The 20,903-nt window shown below is 40.7% G+C and overlaps 2 protein-coding genes across 3 annotated transcripts in view; both read left to right on the forward strand.

Moving 5' to 3' along the window:
- Positions 1-271: 271 nt before the first annotated feature.
- Positions 272-15,327, forward strand: LOC144522541 (stereocilin). Its single transcript, XM_078257710.1, is given in 29 exon segments — positions 272-593; positions 1,438-1,462; positions 1,563-2,148; positions 2,292-2,312; positions 2,314-3,180; positions 3,304-3,366; positions 3,450-3,575; positions 3,810-3,976; positions 4,060-4,246; positions 4,574-4,686; positions 5,137-5,269; positions 5,366-5,548; positions 5,863-5,901; positions 5,978-6,154; positions 6,467-6,616; positions 8,086-8,144; positions 8,305-8,428; positions 8,589-8,671; positions 8,756-8,891; positions 9,488-9,690; positions 10,476-10,566; positions 10,668-10,839; positions 10,948-11,117; positions 11,405-11,560; positions 11,671-11,813; positions 13,247-13,395; positions 13,617-13,714; positions 14,811-14,958; positions 15,167-15,327. Coding segments are annotated over 29 exon segments (4,971 nt in total). The 3' UTR covers positions 15,247-15,327.
- Positions 15,328-17,298: 1,971 nt separating this feature from the next.
- The window catches only part of furina (furin (paired basic amino acid cleaving enzyme) a), an 84,727-nt gene continuing 81,122 nt past the window's right edge, over positions 17,299-20,903 (forward strand). Inside the window, exon 1 of one of the 2 annotated variants that reach the window (XM_078249756.1) lies at positions 17,299-17,480. The gene's annotated coding sequence lies outside the window, so the exon portion shown is untranslated. Of the gene's footprint in view, positions 17,481-17,721; positions 18,004-20,903 lie in introns of those variants that run through there. The other variant, XM_078249747.1, reaches the window with a different exon arrangement.

Raw genomic sequence — 20,903 nt, forward strand, 5'->3', positions numbered from 1 at the left:
GACAGTAAGCGCTGTGTTTGAAGCTGCACTGCAGGCTCTGCTCAGTGGGACCTATGGTCAGGCCAGTGCAGGCCTGCAGGGCTTTATCTGTGCTCTAAAGGGTCGTAGTGACTGTGCCTTCAGTGTAAGCTGGCTTCAGCAGCTGCTGCGTTTCCTAGAAACACGCAACTGGAAGCCTGTGGTCAGTTTACACCCAGCAGGGGAAGGTGCTGAACACAGGAGCTCAAGTGTGTTTGGACGTTTAAAGCCCTTCAGCTTGCCTCCTGAGGCCATGAGGCAGGATGGCTTGTCTGGAAATAAATCTCTGGAAGACTCGATGGCCACAGAGGATGATTTAGACTCCATGCAAAGTTTCCTGCTGCAGGCGTTATCCCGTTCAGGTGGAGGAGAGCGAGGTGGCCAATTTGCACAGAAAAATCTTGCTCTGGTGCAGAGTTTGGATGGGTTGAGGAGGGGCCTCCTGCACAGAGTGGGTAGTTCTGTCTATGGTAACCTGAGAAAGAAAGTGTCACAAGTTACCATGGCACTGCTTGATGATGTCAGCAGCCTGGTGGACGTGCCACAGCCCAAGGCTCGGGGCCGGTGCTCAGTTGGTGAGTATGTGGGGTAGTTGGCCTCAGAGGTTGTTTGCACAATCTTAAGACATAAGAACTCAGTAACATTAGACAGAAAGATGAGTTAAAAACTTTCAGTGTTGTTCAAGCAACAGTCATTTGGCAGGGGATTTGATCAGAATACGGCATAAAAAATCTGCTTAGAAATATAGGAAATATTGGATAGGATAGAACAACACAATCTTATTTGCTAAACAAAACACATTCATTATTAATTTCACTTGTTTTTATTGTTTTTAACAAAGTGTGTATTCAATTACAATGTACATGTGGGCGATGGGCTCTTAAGGCAAAAACTTGAATAGTCATCATGGAAACATTAACTGGTCATGTGACAAGGGCTAGGAAGATTTTTTTCACAGAACTGTATAAAAATTAAGTGCAATACACTTACAATAACCTTGTTTCAAACTTCAACAAAGAAGACCTTGCTGTACACAGTTTTCAGATAATAGGAAACTGAACAGAAATAAAATGCAATACACAATTTATTTCTTATAGCAACAAGTGCTCTACAGCGAGTTCAATATACTTCTAAAATGGCCTGGTATCACCTGAAAGATACATGAGTGACAGTGACAGTGACTGACACTGCTTTAAAATCTTTATAATCATCCTGGCTGGTGAAAGCATCTGTTGTTAGCCCAGCTAATCTCTTTATCCTCTCATTGATGTCAGTAACATTATATCTTGGGCATTGTTAGATGAGCTGCACTATTGCATCAGGCATGATCGTGTACTGCAGGAGTTCCCAGTTGCTTTTTCAACCTCTCATTCACTTTGATTTTCTGTTAATATGTGCTTTTCATTTGTCTTTTTGAAGGTGACCTGAGACAACTGATCTTATGGTAAGATATTTGAGGAATTTTGCTCACTATATCATTGCAGTCCACATATAATATAATTATAATTCACATTTCTACTATTGTTCTGTTCACGCACATGTAGGGGGATAAGACATAATGTGACATGGAACACCCAGGCTTTGGGTGTTAGCTCCCATGGTCTCCCAAGCTCACTCCCATTCCTGTCTTGCCCCTCCACCGAAGCAGATAAACTAAGATCACGACTAACACCGGCCCACTCGTCTCCAAAAACAGACCCTTCTTCACGAACAATCTCTAAACAAAAACGCCTTCAAGACCTCTCTTCCACACCTCACCGCTCCCGCCTCAACCTGCCACAAACAGCGAGAACGAGAGAGAGCAACAAGCAGCAGAGAGAGATGGAGTACCACACCTCTATAGAAATTCTGGAGGCAGCGTGTAATGAATCCATCCCAGGCTTGACAGGCATCTCCAACTTCACTGTGTTCCTCTACTGTAAACTGTTTGAAGGGGAGAACGGGTCAGTTAATCCTGCAGAGGCCCAGATGGGGCTCGACCTGCATGCCACATGCTCTGATGCAGCTTGGTACCTGTCTGCTGCTGAGGAGGACTTCCTTTGGGTTCATGTCTGCAGTGAGTACTTTGCCCATGAATTCAACAACACAGTGTGTGCCAACTCCTCTTTCTGGCTGCAGAGAGCACATCAGGTAATGGGTCACTTTTTTGATGAGTGTTTTCTGGGAACGTTTTGCTAAATATCTGTGGCATGACAAGGCATACTGGGGACATATGTATATGTATTTGTGCATTGCGTGTTCATATTAACTTATTCTAATTTTAATATTTGCAGCCTGCACTGACAAAGGACTACAAGTTTTTTTAACCTGACTAGTATAGACGACCTGTGCGTGCAGCTGACAGGTGAGGCAGCAGAAAGTCCGTTACTCGATGAGGACTGTCTGGCCCAGTTGGGCAGCAGGTTGCTTAGTGCCCAGGCTTTCAGACACTGCTTCCTGCCCAACAACTCTGTCCTGATCTCAGCTCTGTGCGGGAATGGGCCCCCTGACTCGCACCAGTCCTTGCCAGAGGGTAGCTGGGCTGCCGCGTACTGCTCCAAAATACACAACTTCTCCCATGTTGACACCATTGAAGATACTTGTCAGTACAGGGTGTGGGCTGTGCATCATTTCACCAACTCCACCCTCCTGGAGCTCTGTGGGCAGACACATGGATTTAGAGAGTACATTTGTCTAAATGCCACACTCTACAATCAGCTGTTAACATCAGTGCCTCAGTTTGCTGATTTCTGTGCTGATCTTCAGGCAGAACTGGAGGGCAGGAAGTGCCTGCTGCAGAGGTTTTTTGACATGCTCCCGGCGCCGTATGAATTTGACACATCGCAGCTGTGTGTGGACCCGGCTCCAATGCTGGTGGAGGCTCTACACAAGCTAAGTGTGTGTGAGGTTGAGGGAGGGGAGCGTGAAGGGTTTTTAGTGGCACTGGGATATGTGTTGAGAGTCCTGGACTTCATGGTGGGGCTCTCTTCGGGTCTGGACGAGGGGGAAAGAGAGGCGAGACAAGGTTTGAGTCAGGCCATCCTTCTCTCCAGTCTCCTTGACAACACCTCCTGGGCCGCACTGCAGCCAGAAGCCTCCATGAGCGTCCTTCACACCGTTGGAGTCTTCCTCCGCAGAGAGCAGAACGCCACTCTCAAAGAGGACCTTCTGAGCTGCTTCAGTGTAAGATAGCTGACTGACGCACGCACGCACGCACGCACGCACACACACACACACACACACACACACACACACACACACACACACACAGCAAAGAGTGAATAACTTGTTTTTCTGTTACATTAGCCTGTCTTGTGGGACCTCATCCAGCGGGACGACAACTCATCTGCTCTGAGGTTTCTGCTGCAGGTACTGGCCTCTGCAGCTACACTCACATTTAAACGTTAACATCAGATCATATTTACTGTAGGTAAATCACTTTGTCTCACCAGGAGTATCTCCAGATGCCAAGAGACAGCATTCGCACTCTAGTGATGTCTGCTGAAAAAGATGATGTTAAAAGATTTCTCTCCCATATGCATCAAAGTTGGGACCAGCTACAAGTTGAAACTGGCCAGGTTTGTTCTCAAACTCCCAACAAAACAGAGTGTACTATTATTGATTGATACTTTCTATTAAGTAAGTAAGTAATTGTGCAGGTAAAAGCTCTCATCTCTCTGTTGACTACAGTTCTACTCTATTGTAATCTCTTGTGCTCTATCTATTTTATCTATGTCATGGCCCTTGCATAGTTAGAGGGCCAAATTGAATGCACATCAGTTTGTGTCCCGCTCTTTTGTTTTCTCTGTCAGGCGTCTCAAAAAGAGTTGCAGGCCATGGAAACAATGACCGCTGCTTTCATCCATAAGTTCCCCCGGGTGACCCCTGAATTGTTTGTGGACCTATCTCAGTTTATTCCCTACATGTCTGTCTCTGACATCATGAGCTTCCCAGCCTCCCTGATAGTCAACGACAGCGTGTGAGTCACTGACACAAGACAGTTGCGTTTAGTTTGATATGTCTTACTGTTCTGATGCTAACAGCTTCTGTGTTGCTCTTTAGGTTGACAGCCATTCGTGAACACAGCTCAGGGATGAAGTCGCTGCAGAAAAAGGCCTTTGTAAAAAGACTCCTGCAGTCAAGTGTGGTGGGCGATGTCCCAACGTGGCCACCGTACTTCCTCAGTTCCATCCTTCCACTTCTGCCTTACCTCCCAGTCAGTCATTTTCAGCAACTGACATCACAACAGGTAAGAATCTTCTACTGTATCTCTCTCACAGATGTTAGTAATCTCAGACATGGTGAAGTGATTAGTAAAGCCATTGATTGGGGTTCTTACATGACCAGATGACAAATTACAGGGGAAAACCTAAATAAATGTGAACCAGATGCTTCCATACAGGGCACAATGACCGGAGACTAACGAGTATTAAAGATATGTGAATCAACCCAGTTAAACCTTTATCGTAAATTTTTTGAGAAACGTGCTCTCCATCATCAAACACCAAACCATCACCTTACTACCCTAACTTTTGTTTTTGGCTTGTTTCAACATGTTATCTGTTGTCTTCTTTAGCTAGCTCCTCTGGTAGAGTTGCTAGGCAACAGCAGTCTGGATGTTGTAAGGGGGCGTCATGTGGTCCGGACCCTCTTCAGCAAGAAGATTCTGACCAGTGATAACATATCAAGGTGGGACCCCGATACTTAATGTTTATGTCTATCTTTATGATCACTGAAAGGCTGAGTCATTTGATGGCTGATTACAGTACTTCAATATACTCCAATATGTTTCCACGTGATGGTTTTTATACAGAGCTTCAGTCCTGCAGTCGGTGTTGATTTGTGTTTGGCCATCGTACTATATTTGAAATAAAAAGTTTCATAATCTGAGGACATACTTGATGTAGGTGTTGCCCCTGTTTACATGAGCCCATAGATTATTTACTGACATCCAAGATTGGCACCAATGAGTTAGGTCATAGTTTGTTTAGGTATTGATGTGTGGTGCTATATCAGGTATTGAAAAATACATCACTTCTCTCTCCTTGTTTTCTGTCTGCCTCTATTCTGTCTGCTATACAATAAAGGCAAAAATGCCCCAAAATAGAAAATAAAGTAATAGCAAATGTCTTTTTGCAGGTTAGGAGTCCTTGCATGTTATCTGGATCCAGTGGACCTGGGTTTATTTCTCAAGGACTCAGCTGTGTCCTCGACTCTCTGGCAGCAGCTGGCTCAGTGCATGTCCAAGGGGTTTATCAGTACCAGCGGCAGGGTAAGCAGCACATGTTCTCTAGTAGCTCACTACAGAAAATCTGCTTTAAAATCTTCAATATCTGACTAACTCTGTTGAACCGCATTTTATGGACAGCTGTCCTCTTGGTTGATACCAGCCACTGAGACCCTAAACGTCAGCAGCATGGCTCCCGCAGAGCTGTCTGCCCTCAGCGGTCTGTTACCTCAGTTAGGAGCTTCCTTCCTGCTGTCGCTCCCCTCACAGCAACTCTTGGAAATCCTCTCACAACCAGGATTACACAGATATTCCCCAGCACAGGTCAGCATGGAATTTGTTTTTCATTTCACATGTAGCTTCTTGTCATTCCTATCGTGGGCAAGGTTGTTAAATGTTCTCCACCATTTTGTAGTAGATATTAGTAAGCTGTAAGTCTCAAGTGTAACTGTAAATGGATAAAAATTAGTTGCATTTACTTGAAAGTTTTCAAATTTGATTTAAAAATCAAATGAGTATTTTCTCTAAGATGCTGCAAAGAACTATTATACATTACTAAAAAGAAAAGCCTTGACAGTAATGAGCACTGTGGGGATTTTTTATCAGAACTGTAATTCAATCTTCAATACTTTCCTCAGGCTTTTCAAATTTTATCCAACATTTCAAAGGACGCCAATGTAAGTAGAAATTTTCAAAATCTTTTTTTGCTGAATTTCAGTCACTTTCATCACCGGGTTTTTCTCTCCCTGCCAGCTCACCATGGATAAACTGTGCAGACTGAAGCCATTACTCTCTGGTCTCTCCTCTGCTGTGCTCAAGGACCTCCAGTGGCCTGAGATCAGTGGAGCTGCCCACTGCCAGTGCTGGAGAGCACTGCTAACTGAGCTTAAGCCTGGCCATAGAGCCATGCTATACAATGCAATGCAGGAGGTGACAGTGCTATTATCAGTCTTCATTAACACTTATCACTTCTCTTATGTTTTCATCTCTCCTTATAATTAGCTGTGGCTCACCTTGTTGTCACATTAAAAGTAGAGTGACACAATGGAGGTGGATAGGTTCATTTTTACTCTTATAGATAAACTTAATGGAAAATATCACATTAAGTATAAACAAAAAAACTGTGGTCTAACTAATTTGGCACTAGGGTTTCCAGAATGTGTTCATTTGATCCGCATGTGTGATACCTGCTTTGTGTTGCCTTTAAAGGTTTCTGGTTTCTTTGTTGTTGTGTGTCAACAGGCTCTACACAGAGACTTGCAGAACATCACTCAGCAGGTAAACTGTCTATTACCGTTTGTCCCTCTGAGGAAGCTGACAGAAATCTTAAATGGAGAAACAATCCTGAGAGATGTCAGCCTGTACAGAGACATTCGCTGGTCGCCACAGCAGGTGCACATTTTACTTTAACCTACCTGTGTGTGCTGTTTCACACTGCATTCATATGACAACAATAGATTGGCAGTTTTCTGACTAAAGAAGAAAATGTTACCAGCTTCGGTCTTTGGTCCCATTAATCTGCAACTCATTGGTTATGCTTCAGATGAGCCTTTCAGGATATTAATATGCCACACGCATCAGCTGCCATCAAGCTAATTAGTTTGGATGTAGTACAATGGTGTGGAGGAGTGTAGCATACATTAATAATGCCTACCTTAAAGGGATTTAGTCACAGCCAAGTGTGTATTTCACCTCCTGTTCTCGGCCTAACAAGACCGGAGTCAAATCAATAACGATTGCCCTTTACAGTTAGTAGTTGCTCTGAAATGTATTGACACTAAAACATCAAACCTAAAATATTGTATTTAAATAACCCTGAAGTTAAATGTTTTAATGGCCTGTTATTTGTGTGATTACAAATTTGTAAACATCCTTTTATGGTTAGTTTAACAAATATTTTGTGAGATTGTAGTGTCCATATATTTTTCAGCAACAGGCCCCTGAATTCAATCAATTTGATAGTCATCAGAGTGATTTGGGGTTTAACTGCACACATATACAAGATAGTATATATATTGTGGTACAGTCATATCAGTGATATACCATCAGTATAGCATTCCAGATCCAGTCTGGAAATTTGTCACTGTGTAGCTAGATTTGAACTGCTTTTTAAGAAAACTAAAAGTTTTAAGCGATCCCTAAAGCTTCAACAGATAGAAAGATACATTATTTATTGTCGGGGGGGGGGGGCTGGATGGAACAAACAAACAATACAATGACAATTTTACTATTCTTCAGAGTTTTACCAGTGCTGAGTCTAATGCTTAACCTCATGTTAAGCTGCGTATTAGATTCTGAGAGGTTTTGTGTATAATACTACAGTCTGAGTCTGAGAGTGGCACAAAAGGAATGCTCATGCAGTATTCAAAATGGAAAGAGTTCATCCTCTGGGATACATGAATGTTTTGGCATAACGCTGGCTTTAAAAGGATGGTGATGGGAACATGCGTAACCCCAAAGACAACACTCAATGTCCATAGAGTTAAAAGCTAGCTTTTTAAAGGATGTATTTAGTCCTTTATAAAGCAGAGCAGCAAATTAATTTTATTTCGAAAGGATTCCAACAGTATGCATGTCTTTTATTTTTTTTAATTTGTTTTTTTTTACAGGCAATGAAGTATCAAAACATCCTCTGAAACAACTCAAAGCCTTCTTTTTTTTTACTTAGTATGTTCACTATGTTATTATACTTACACATGTACCAAAATATGTGTCCAACTTGTGGGCAAGCACACATGTCTGAAAGTGGCTAAAAAATGCAAAACAAATACTGGTACAATTGATCTTTTATAATGACTACAATTTAATGTATCTTCTTTGATTAAAATGCCAAGTCTGACATTTTCTTTTTGTGTGGTCAGGCTCAGCTTTTGTTCAAAAGGATCCACAAATTTAAAAACATTACCAGCAAGATTGTGAGGTAAGTTGGATGTATTGCACCAGAACATTCAGATCTATAATTTTAATCATTAAGTAATGTTACTTGCAAACTGAATTAAAGCCTCAAAAGTCGCAATCATTTTCAGGTCAGATACTCACTCAATATACAATTTAAATCACAACCTCTCTTTTACTTGTAGGGATCTAGGTCATATTGCCAGTGGAATGAGTTGTGACTTTTTGAGGCTTTGGAGCAACGATACAGATTTTGCAGAACTGCTTCAGTTTGTTAGTGAACTGCCTGGAAGCATGAGACCTGCTCTGGTGAGGAACAAATACTTTAGCACTCCTCAAACTCTTTATCATAGTCTCTGATAGATACGCAGCCATGGTTCATTAGTTTGTTGTTGTTATATTTCCGTTACAAATTACAAAAATATGTTAAATTCTAACTAGTTCAGATGTGTTTTGGCTGTGTTACCAGCGGAAATGTATCATAGACGAACTGAGAAAACAACCTGAACTCGACCTCAGTGCATTGAGCTCTGGGTTTGCTGCAACTTTACCGTAAGCATCTTCTTATTAAATGTAAATATTTCACAGTTTATCCAAAGATAACTACATTCACACGTCTGCTCTGTTCTTTTCCAGAGTGACGATGATAGAGGACCTCTCTAATGCATCCTTCAGAGCCATTCTGGACCACATTCAGGCACACTTTGCTGATTTCCTCAGAATGCCACATTACAAGCAGACTAATTTAGCAGAGAAAGCCGTAACTGAGCTGGTAAAACACCATCATTAACTATACAAATACTGGGTTTACTGCATATCCTTACATGATGTGCAGGAGTTGACACATTGCTATATGTTTTAGTGTGATTAAAAAAACAGTTGCTGCATATAATTTATAAAAATCAAGTTGAAACAGAAATCCTAAATTATCCTCGGCGCAATTAAGATGATAAACCAGCACTGTGAGCCTTCAGAACTGGAACTCAGAGATACTATTTCTGGTTTAATGAAATCAGGGCATGCGTCAGTGATGGTGACTCATATATTTGATTGGTATTAACACATTAATGGGGCAGAAAGAACAAACCACATTTGTTAGTTCAGGCTTCTCAAGAAAACACGCACGCATGCACGCATGCACGCACGCACGCACACATGCACGCACGCACACACACACACACACACGCACACACACACACACACACACACACACACACACACACACACACACACACACACACACACACACACACACACAAAGAGAGAATAACCGTCTTCATCCTCTCAATAGCTTTTCACACAAGTAAAAACATATCATTGTGAAATCCCTGTAATCCAAACCCACTGACTGTATGTGCTGCTCTGCAGGGCTCTTCTCAGGCTGAGGGGAAGATTGATGGCACCACTCTGGACTTCCTGGGGCCTTTACTGCCTTTCTTGGACCGGGACAGTTTGGCTCTGGTGGACAGAGGAGCTCTGGCTCTGCGGCTGGAGGAGATGAGAAGTTTCTGCCTTCCTAAAGAGTCTGTAAGAGATATTAGTGCTCTGCTCACTCAGAAAGACCTGCTCGGGTAAATAAAAACACATCTGCTGAAGAAAACACGACATGTTCTTGTCATGAATCAATAATATGTCATCATATAGTCATTATTTTAAAAAAGGTTATTGGCTGCACACATACAACCAAAAAGAGTTGGAAATTTACAGAAGAATTTCAAAAGCGATCTATTTTTTATTTGTTTTAAGACTATTTTTAATGACAACTATATAGCACATATCTTGTCACATGTCATGTTATGACACCTCTGTAAAATTAACTTCAAAATGCTGCCAATAATTATATTTTTGGGCTACACACATACAACAACAACAACTGCAGACCAAAGTAATGATTCAATATCAAGAAATGAAATGCTTCTTCCTGTGCTTCATGAACAGCCATTCCATTTACTAATCAGCTCACTAAACACAAATAACAGCTGAGGCTGATGGGAATGTCATTACTGTTGTAAGTATTTGGTTAAAAAACCAGACACATTCAAATGTCAACCTAATGGTGCTAGATCAAAAGTTACAAGATACCAAAGTTATTACAGTTCATCATGAGGGGAACATAAATGTGTGTACCACATTTTCCACCATACAGCTGTAGATATATTTCACTCAAAACCACATATGTGAACATTGTGGTGGCACTAGTACAAAAATCCGATGATGACCAAAGCCATTAGGAAATATCCTCTGAGGACCATGAATGTCTGTACAAATGGCAGTCCTTCCAACAGTTGTTGCAATATTTCAGTCTGGAGCAAAGTGATGGGCTGACTGACTGAAGATATGTGTACTTGTTTGCCAGGGATCCATCCAAATGGCGCGTTGGGGATGTGGAACATTTGGGCAAGCTTGTGTTTTCTCTCTCAACCAAGCAGATTAACTCCATCCCACTGGTGAGCAGGCAAAAACATCAACCCAAGCAAATAATTAATTCCATTGCACTTTAAATGGTTTTCTAAAACATAGCATGACAATATGTGTTTTCCCCATGCAGACAGTGTTGAATAAAGACACAGTAGAGCAGGTCCTGGTGGGTCAAAGTCACTGGGAGGACAGTGTGGTGGGTGGAGTCTGTGTTACCCAGTGTATGGACCAGCATCATCAGAGACAGCAGACTCAGAGTCTCATTCGAGGGATTGTCAAAGCACGGAGCAGGAGGGCAAAAGGTTAAATTAATATTTCACTTGTAGAGCTGTTGTAATACTGTGTCTCATGCTTTGTGTAAGTTCATAATTACATCAGTGCACTGAATTCACTGGCGTCTCTTTGAGCAGTGCCAGTTCCAAGCTGTGCAGACATCAGAGGGACGTTTCCTTCAGCTTGGACATCCACTCAGCTCAGCCGCATGTCACAGGAGGATCTGAAACAGTGTGTAGAAGTTTTTGCTCAGGACACTTCAATGAGCCCTGAGCAGCGCCGCGCACTGTGGGTGAAACTCAGGCAGGTCAGTAAAACTGCGAAAGACCACATGAAGTTAAGATGAATGAATCAAATCATCATCTTGCCTCAAAGTCTGACTTGTGGTGCAGCAGTTCTTTCCCCCTCCCAGCTAAGACCTTGTTCCCATCAAGCGTATCTAAACATCAGAGCACAGGTCTTGGTAAATTTGTGGTGCTTTTTCTTAGCAGGCAGTTGCATCCAGGCTGGTAAGACATCTAAGTAAAACGTGTTGTGTTTTAACATCAACATTATCTGTGGTTGAAACATGTTCTGGTTCTTCACTCAATCCAGTCCTTCAGTCCGGTGAGAGAGCTGAGAGCAGATCAGGTGCTGGCTCTGGGCCCAGTGGTGACTGAGATGGGAGAAAGAGAGCTGCACGATGCCAGTCCCACTGATCTGGGTGTGTTGGCACATTTGGGGACACTGACAGACTGGAGCCCTAAAAAGGTTTTGAATTTTTTCATGCTGATGTAAAATATAAATATAAAGAATCTCCTCCTGAAGACTTAAACATGTCCATTAGTGTGTGTTTAAGGTTTCTACTTGTTTTTTTTCAGATGAGAGCGGTGATTTTAAGTATGATGAGGAAACGCAAACTAAGAGTGGAGCAGTTAACCGCTGTTGATCTGGCAACGTGTGGCTATCTGATGTGTGGTCTGTACCCCTCAGAGATCAAAAGACTGAGCCCCTACAACCTCAGGTCAGTCAAATACATAAAGCAGGGGTCTTTGTTTTCACTGGCCAGGGACCCTTTAGCTTAAAGAGAGACCGAGTAGGAACCCCCTCCTGCATATATTGTATAGACCTTTTCACTGATGTAAACATAAACATTCTAAATGGACTGAAGTTGATTTCCTGTTGCAGTGTATGTGAATGGCATCAACTGACAGGAAGTTAACAAGGGGCCAGGTTGTTGCCTAGCAATGGAATTCCATTGAAAAGAGTTGCATATTAAACTGGGCCGAATGGATGAACATCATGTTTTAATGTGAAAGTGTTAGAATAATTATATTATCAAGAATAGACAGAACAACTGAAGTAGTCAAAGTTCATTTTTACTTGTGAACATAACAAGGAGACAGTACAGTACTCACAGCATGTGACCTAACGAAAAAAAAGCTCTCTACAGCTGCTTTTTATAATACCAATTGAAATGCAATACAATCATGATACAAGAGTTGGTGTCGTCAGTTGTTATCTGGTAAGAGTCGATGACGTCTCCCTTATCTAGTCAGGGAGCGCCTGTTCCTTCCTCAGCACACCGTGCTCCGGACAAGACAGTGGCTCCCAGATACTAGATGGCGACAGCAGCAACAGTGTTTTGTCTTGTTATAATGCAAGACAATAATAATAATCAGAGAAAAAGTATGTGTCATAATTTTTCCCCAACAGGAAGGCACAGTGAATCTTTAAGCCTAACTGTATGGCTACCATAGTGGCTAGTAGTTACCTATAGTAAGCTTAGCTTCAATATGTAAATATATATTCTTTTCAAAAATAGGCCAATTTATCTTTGCTATTGATATGTTGGATTCATATTAATGTATATTTTCAGACATTTTAATTTTTGAAAAAAAAAAAACCCTAAAAAAAATAATATTTTTTTAAATAATTTGGCAGCCCTCCTGCACTAACTCTGAGGACCTCTTAGGGTTCACGGACCTCCTGTTGAAGATCTCTGACATAAAGTATAAACTTCCTCTAGCACAACAAAATTAAACAATAGTTTTAATAGCTATAAAAGAAGGCTCAGCAATATGTCATCAAAATAAATGTGATATATATTTATAAAATACAGGTAAATGGCATCAAAACAAAGTGGAGCATAAACAAAATGTTAAAAGATGGACGTATACAGTCCAAAGGTGTTGACAAATACTGCTAATTTGTATACAAAGTAGTAATGTACATTATGCACCTACATAGCAGCACATAGCAGCAGTAAAATCCTTCTAATGCTGTAAAAGAACTGCTTTAGGTTTCAGAGAGTCATCAATTGATTTTACATCCAGCTGTTAACAGATGCTTACTAACAGGAGGCTGATGCACATTTCTTAGCAGCAGCACCCTCATAAAACATTTAGCATACCCCCAGAGGAGGATGAAGTCCTAATTTTTTCCCTCACACTACAGCATGGCGGTCCTTTTCCTGCGGGAGATGTCCCTGCCATGCACAGAGCAGCAGATGGAGACGTTGACAAGCCGTTTGTCCAGACCTGAGGCCTTTGGTCCAGTCAGTGCTTGGGGACCAGAAGTTTTCACTGAAATTGGAACATTGGCAGGTACAGTAGGACACAATATCCCTTGGGATATAAACATTTTTGTAATTAACTTTTTTTTTTTCCCCAAAGAGTGAGGAATATGGGAGGAGGCTTTTGGATGGATAGGAGCAATTAGAAATGTCCCTGAGGGTATAAAAGTTTAGGAAAACGGTTTTACTTCTTGTGATTTGATGTGAGGAGCATTAATTGTCTGACTACACAGTGTTTGTGTCTCTGTTCAGTGGGCCTGGAGGACATGGTGCTGTCGGCTCTGGTACAAGAACAAGTGGAGGGAATCACCCCTGAAGCCATCGCCCTGATGTCTCCAAAAAAGATGGCAGTGAGTTTCACCCATGATTTTAGGACTATTCATTGTGTAGCTTCAGTATAGAGGTACATCTATAAGTAGCACCAATGGCAAATTTGGCTGAATTGTTCAATTTTGAGATATCACATTTAACTTCTATAACAATGATAGTCTCATAAACTATAAAATATGATGTAACAACCATGAACACATATTTTAGTTTTTTCTTTTTCATAAATAAGCTACTTTTTTCAACTTTGTGGTTTTTTCAACCCACCATTTGTAGATGTAACTACCAAATTTTACCCATTTTTCCTCACAATAACTGTCATTGGTTTACAGAAGTGTTTTATATATTTTTATGATATTTAAAAAGAACATAAATCAGGTATTTGTCGTGACATGCCATATAAAATGTAACTGAACAAAATATTTAGATTTTTTTTTTTCTTCCTGTAAATTACTAATGACTCATTTCATTTCATGTTTATTTGTATAGGAACAATTATGTAGCATAAACCTATGCCACACACCACAGCATTTATAGCCTAAGCTAATTTGCAATGCCCATCCCCAGATGGGCCTTTAAAATACATTAAACTCAACAACAAATACATAAAAGACAGAACACAAACTCAACAATAACTCTTACTGAAACTGGCTGAATCTGCAACTTGACAATGTAAAGCATAAGCAAACCCACTGCCTTATCCAAACAGACAATCTTAATAAATTGGAAAATACAGAAAATTACTGTTATATTATGGATGACTGTGCTCAAAGACTTATTGGCAATTGGACAGGGAGCTTAATCATACTGGATAAAGTGAACCCTGGACACATATTAGAATATACATAATTATTGAGGAGAGAAACTGAAGTAATGGACATGTAGAATATATGATCTGATTTGGGAAGAAGGATATTTAGTGCACCCTACATATTGTGCATGTACTGTGTGTGTTGAATGTTTAGATATGTTTATACATCATACCCATATAAAGAAACTGAAGTATAGTACATTTTACAGAACATTTGTTCAACTATTATATGAAAAACAGTGCCTCCTCTCACATGACAGTGTCCTGTAGGAGTAAGTCAGTATGTGTGTTGGGTGTGTGTTGGACAGGTGGTGTTCAGTGCAGTTCAGTTGTCGTGGCTGAGTGCGGAGCAAGCGTGGGCTGTCACTGAGGAGCAGTGGGCAGAGCTGGGCACAGAGCAGAGGCACGCTGTCGGACTCGCTCGATTCGAAGGAGACGTCCTGCTGGAGCTAAGAGGTGTGTCTTGAAAAAACATTGTGGTGACAAAATGTCCTTTTAACAACCTCCTTCATAATGAAACTGTTATAGTTATTTTATTCATCAGAGGAAGTGTTTGTGAGCGCATATACTTTTATTATGGTAATCCTTGTTTCCAGTAACCAATATGATTTTTATGTTGTGTTTATAAGGTGGTGATAAATGCTCTGTTTGTCTGCTTCAACAGGGAGAAACTCAGCTCCAGTAGGAGACAGCTTCACTATATGCTCACTGGCTCTGTGCCTCTTTTTATGGCAACTTATTTAACAAGCTGAAACGAATGTAATTGTCCCCTGACCTCCCTTGGTATCATCATATTTGTACTTACAAATAAATATTTTGAACTGTTCTGTTCCCTTTGTGCGTTGGTCCTTAAATTTACTTAACTCTTGATTGCGCTCTATTGCGCATCTTGACAATATGTAGATAAGTGTATGTAGTTGTAGGACAGCATGTATAATAGTTTTTGTTAGAACAGTCAGAGGAAACAATGCAATGATTAATGTTTATTTGATAGATGAAAGGGGCTTTCCAAACTTTACAGGTTGTGTGATCAAGCAAACACACTTGAGAATTATTGAAAATAAAATATCTTGAAACCTTTCCCTTAAACAGGCACTGGGGTCTATAAAAGAACTCTGAAATCTTTCTCCCATTTATTTTTTAACATCTATTGACGCACAAACCTGTCTACCATGGCCCCCGTGACCTCTATGGCAACCTACCTTCTACTAGGATCTACAGTAGTTTGTTATTTTCATTCCAGAAATGCTGCAGATTTGATGTATCAATCCTTTCAAGGTAAAATACCTGTCCTCTTTGGTAGCATATTTTATACCTCCTGTATGTTTTATCAAATACAAACTGAATTCACTTAATTCTAAAATATGTGGTATATTTCAGTACATTTAATTATATAATTCTGGAATAGTGTGTGTTTCTTTTTTAAACTTTTTGACATAAAAGAGGTAATGGGTAAAATATCGGAATGTTGATGCTCCTGCCTGCAGGTATTTTTGATTTCTTGAGTGTGATACTGCATTCCAAATGAGAGTAAAATACAATAATTACAGTCAGCCTGTGCAATGGTATTACTGAACTGTTAGACTACACAGTGAAACTTTTAAGCTTTCAGGATTTGTGACTTTAATGAGCAAAGTAAAAACAAAGTCAAGTTAACAATTTTAAGGCAGAGAGGAAACTGTTATGTGAGCCTTTATATGTTTTAAGATTTCAAAAAACATAAGACGATGTAGAAGGAAAGAGGACGGATTACCAACCAGGCAAAGTGACTGCAACTGCCCCAGGCCAGGGCCCCCAGGTTCACTGTCTGTCAATTGCTTTTTGGTAATTTAATTCATTGCACATTTGTTAAATAATCGGACCCACTAAACTACAATGTCAATGAAGGTAGCGTGCAGCATTAGCTCATTTTGTGACCTTGCGTTGTACAGGGGCCCTGTGTGAAAATGTCATTTTGATAATAGTTGTATAATTTAAACAGTTGCTAAAATTTAGCATGGTGCATATTTCTTTTTTTAATATTACTTTCTGAGCACTTTATTCCTTTACAGTATTACAGTAGTTCCAGTAGAGAGATTTCAGGAAATGAGGAGAGAGAGAGGCAGGGAATGACAGATTAATGATGCTTTAAGGATCCCCAGGCTGAATGCGAACTAGGCACGTTGCGGTTCATGGTTGACCGCTAGGGCAGCCCAAATGCATATTTCTAATTAAAGTTGGGTCTCATCAAATTATCATATATATTATAACTGTCTGACACAGAGAAAACCTGGGACCAAATAGTTTTACTCCAGCGTAGGAGGCCACTGGCTGGTCTAGGGAAATAATGAAGCTTCCATGTATAGTCTACATTGTGCTTAGTGAAAACATGGAGGTGACAGGATACATACACACTGCACAGTGGCAGGGAGGAATGTCTGGAAGTCAATAGGGGCCTAAAGGCAATTTTTTACCCGGCGTCCCCCAAACAGGTTGATCTGGCCCTAAGAAATCTTTTTTTATTGTGTGTGTTCTAGCCCCAACAATTTTCTCAATGAAGATGGTGCTTTATGGCATTTTACTGGGCATCTATTAAGTGTTTTACTGTAAAAAAAATAAATAAAAAAATAAATAAATAAAAAAAATAAATCTATCTATCTGTGAGTAAATATCTTGTTTGGCAGCTGCCAGCCTCAGTATCAGCCTCAGTATGAAGATTAAGGTGCTGTTCCGCTTGTGACCAGCAGGTGGGGCTGTCGCAACGCTGCTGGCCGGTAAGTAGGTGTTGCTCTAACGTCTCCACTCTGTCCACGGCCGTGACGTATTTCCTGGGGCTTGAACGGACCACTCGGCGCTACACCAGAGGGGTATCATGACTATTTATAACCAGCTATTCTATCTTATTAATTTTTCAGTCGCTTCACCGTGCCGTCGTCGGTTCTAACACCGAGGTGAGAGACAACAACAAGCCGGGTCGAGCAGGATGTAAAAGGAAGCTGGTAAGTTGAACGGATTGTAAGTTTCCCATTTGCTTGAGCTTGTATTTTTACTTGTTTGGGCTGCGTGGTCGGCGAGTTTGGCTCTGGTACCACAGGGACCCTGACACCGGACAGGACGGCGTGTTGTTTATTGATCCCGGTCGGTGTGTGTGTGTCGGCTCGCGAAGGGGGGATCTCACACACTCACTCACGCCGAGGTGACGTCGACTGCGCCGTGTCCGGTTTCCGTGGTTGTTCCTGCGAAGAATTGTGTTCGTGCTTCACGCTGCTCGCTCTGTACGAGTAGTAAAATGTAGCCAAGGTCGGAAATGTTCGTCAGGGGTGGATGAGAGGAGAGGAGAGGAAAAGGGGAGGCACCTGTGAGACGGAGCAGGTCAGCCTACCGCGGTGTCAAGTTTACGTTAATCCCGGCGAGGTACAGTTTCAGACATATTTGTCAAGCGGAGGAGTCATCATCGGTTCAGCTCCAGCATTATGAATACGTGTTGTTATCACGGACTTAACACTTAACTTAACGTGTGAGGTGAGTCAAACAACCGCAAACTCCTATCAGCTGGTGTATTTAAACCTCTTAACTTGAACTTATGAACAAAGTATTTGGCGTTACACGCCGGAGCGAGAGAAGTTTTCCGCCTCCCTGAACTGTAACTGCAGTTAATGTTTATGTCCTTTTTAAAGCACAGTACGTGTTGTTGTTTACACGTGCAGCTCATAGGAAACTTACTTTTTAATATTGTACTCTGATGCATCAGGGATTATTAATGTTATGCCTATAGGTTCCTTTGGGACTGAACGTTGACATCAGGGACTAATCAATGCAAAACACAGCTGATGTTGTTTTGTTGGACTGGGCTGACTTGCTGTGGTCCACATTTTCTTGTACACTCTGGTTGAACAGAACCTGAATTGCTATGAATACTAACTTCCTGTGAAAAGGGTCACTGAGCTTCAGCTATTAAGTGTCACAGTAGAATAGAAATGGGTGTTTCATTATGGGAACTGACCTCCTTTGTGTTTTGTGCTTTCACTACATCCAACACTGTAATTTTATCTCCCCAATGAGGTGATACTGAGCTGCCGATCATTATGGATTAACACTGAAACAAGGTTGTTGAGCCCCTTACATACAGTTACATGTACCACACAATGCACTTTATTTGGGGTAGTAAGTGTCAGGCTGCTTGCTTCTACTGTACAATAAGATGTTTCAGTAGAGTTAAAGTTGAGCGAGCACTGCCTTATACTATACAAGGCTACTACTTCTTATCTCGGGAAAACTGAACTTAGAAAGGGAAAACTCTAGAGTTACCTGTGTAGTAGAAAATATATTATGGAAGTCTTTGTATGACGCATTAATGCTGACCATTGCTGTAGGAAGTCTGAAGACGTAGATGACAATGCATGGGTCAAAACAAATATACCAGGGGAAAAAAGGAAGAACAGACAACAGAGGTTTTTGTTTTAATAGTTTGCAAGCACTTGCTCAGCTAGCTGAGAGTCAACCCATTAAACCTTAAATGGGGTTTACAATGAAATTATATTATAAGAATGAGACTTACTTGCAAAGGTGGTCACAAAACGCATTCAATAACCTAACTACACTGTGATGCTGTCATGTTTGGTCACGGTTACATACTTTTAAAACCATGAAACTAAGTAGCAGGGATACATTTTAATTAAATAAAAAGCAAAATGGTGAAATCCTGCACCATTGAAGAGAGTAGTAAAAATCCACTCCATACACTGTTATTAAAGGCCTTCATTCAGGAGGGCAAACAATGTGGCCAAGGAGGTGTTAGTTGAAAAACAGAGGTGTTTTTCTGCTTCTCGACATCCTGATAAAGGCTTTTATACTCAGTGTCAGGATCTGGATTTATAACTCTCCAGAGGTGTACATTTCCACCATTTTGTTTCCTGTTTTCTCCTTTACTTTGAGCACCTGTGGACTTCTAACAGAGGTCCCAAAGCTTTCACAGTGCCACTGTTTTTGTTAATATTTTAATTAACAACACATTGAATTGAATTCAAATACAATTCTGTGAAGGTACTTAAGTCGAAATGTTTAAATATCCTGACTCCGGCTTTCTGTGTGTTATTCGGCTTGTAGTGAAAGCTGTGAGTCATTCAGAGGCTGCCTTTAACGTGTACAAAGAAATAAATTACAATGTTTTGCTCTAAGACCCTAATTTATACTTGTAGAATAAGAACCTTTGCTGTGATGCAGATTACAGATGTTATTCATTTAAATGCAGATTCTGATAACACTGCAACCTTAAGCACAAATTAAAAAACTAAACGACGTGTAAAACCTGATTTTTGAAACCAGACCACCAAACAATCTGAACATTTAATAACAATAGCATATTCTTTGTGATAATAATGGTCTGGATGTTGGCTTGCTGCTGGTTATTACACTAAAGACCATATTTTGTAAAATAAACTGCTTTGTGAAGCGTTAAAAGCTATAAAATAGTCTTTTTAGTTAATGGTAGTGATAACGGAACATAGTATCCTAGTAGTCTGCTGCCTCACTATCACTGTCATGATGACAGTGGGTGCAGTAGTGATAAACTCAGTTTTATACTGTCAATCTGCCATGAGAATACCTCTGTACATCACAATTTAGGAACTGAGGTTCAGTAATATTTTGCAAATTTAGCTGCAAATACAGTGTGATTGTGAGGGGTTGTTTATGGCATATTGAATTAACCTAAAGTCATCAATATTATTACTGTCACTTCATTAGTTTGCCACACCTGCACAACCTGTTATTTCCCAAATCCCTGTGGGTTTATCTGAGCGTTCCAGCACTGAGATATTAATTTCATGTGTGTCACAATGTGACAACAGGTAGTAATTGCAAGATATTTGTGTGTGAGAAAAGGGTCATATGGGCTAAATGCTTTTGAGTTCATTTTTATCTCATTAAAATGTAAATAATAAACTGATGAGGTGTAAACAGTTTCTTTTTTAAAACGTCCCGATGCATTTGGTAATGAGGCTGGTATTATCCTTTTGGGTTTAATGATACTTGGCTAATTACAATTTGGTGTAGTTTTTTTTCTGTTATAATATCTGTTATCACAGTCTGGCATATGGTATCATTTACTGTGGCAACACTAAAGACCACTCACAGCGCGACGGTCGGCTTCTCCTTACTCTCTTGCGAAAAGTAAAGTAGTTGGGCAGTTGTTACGCCATGCTCTGTGGTTTTCACGCTGACGTTAAAGGATCGGAGTGGTTGAGCGCCCGTGAGGTCACATGCGTCTGTACTTAAACATCAGTGTGTGTGTCTGGAAATCAGAGGGTTGGAAACGTTCACACTCTATTTACCTGTTGCATCAAAGGACAGAGGACAAAGTTGAGTGAGTTATGCCACCAGATTTCTTTTCTTTTTTCCTTGTTAGCTTATTTTCCTTATAT

Source organism: Sander vitreus, chromosome 1, assembly GCF_031162955.1.
Source record: "Sander vitreus isolate 19-12246 chromosome 1, sanVit1, whole genome shotgun sequence".
In the NCBI taxonomy this organism is placed as follows: Eukaryota; Metazoa; Chordata; class Actinopteri; order Perciformes; family Percidae; genus Sander; species Sander vitreus.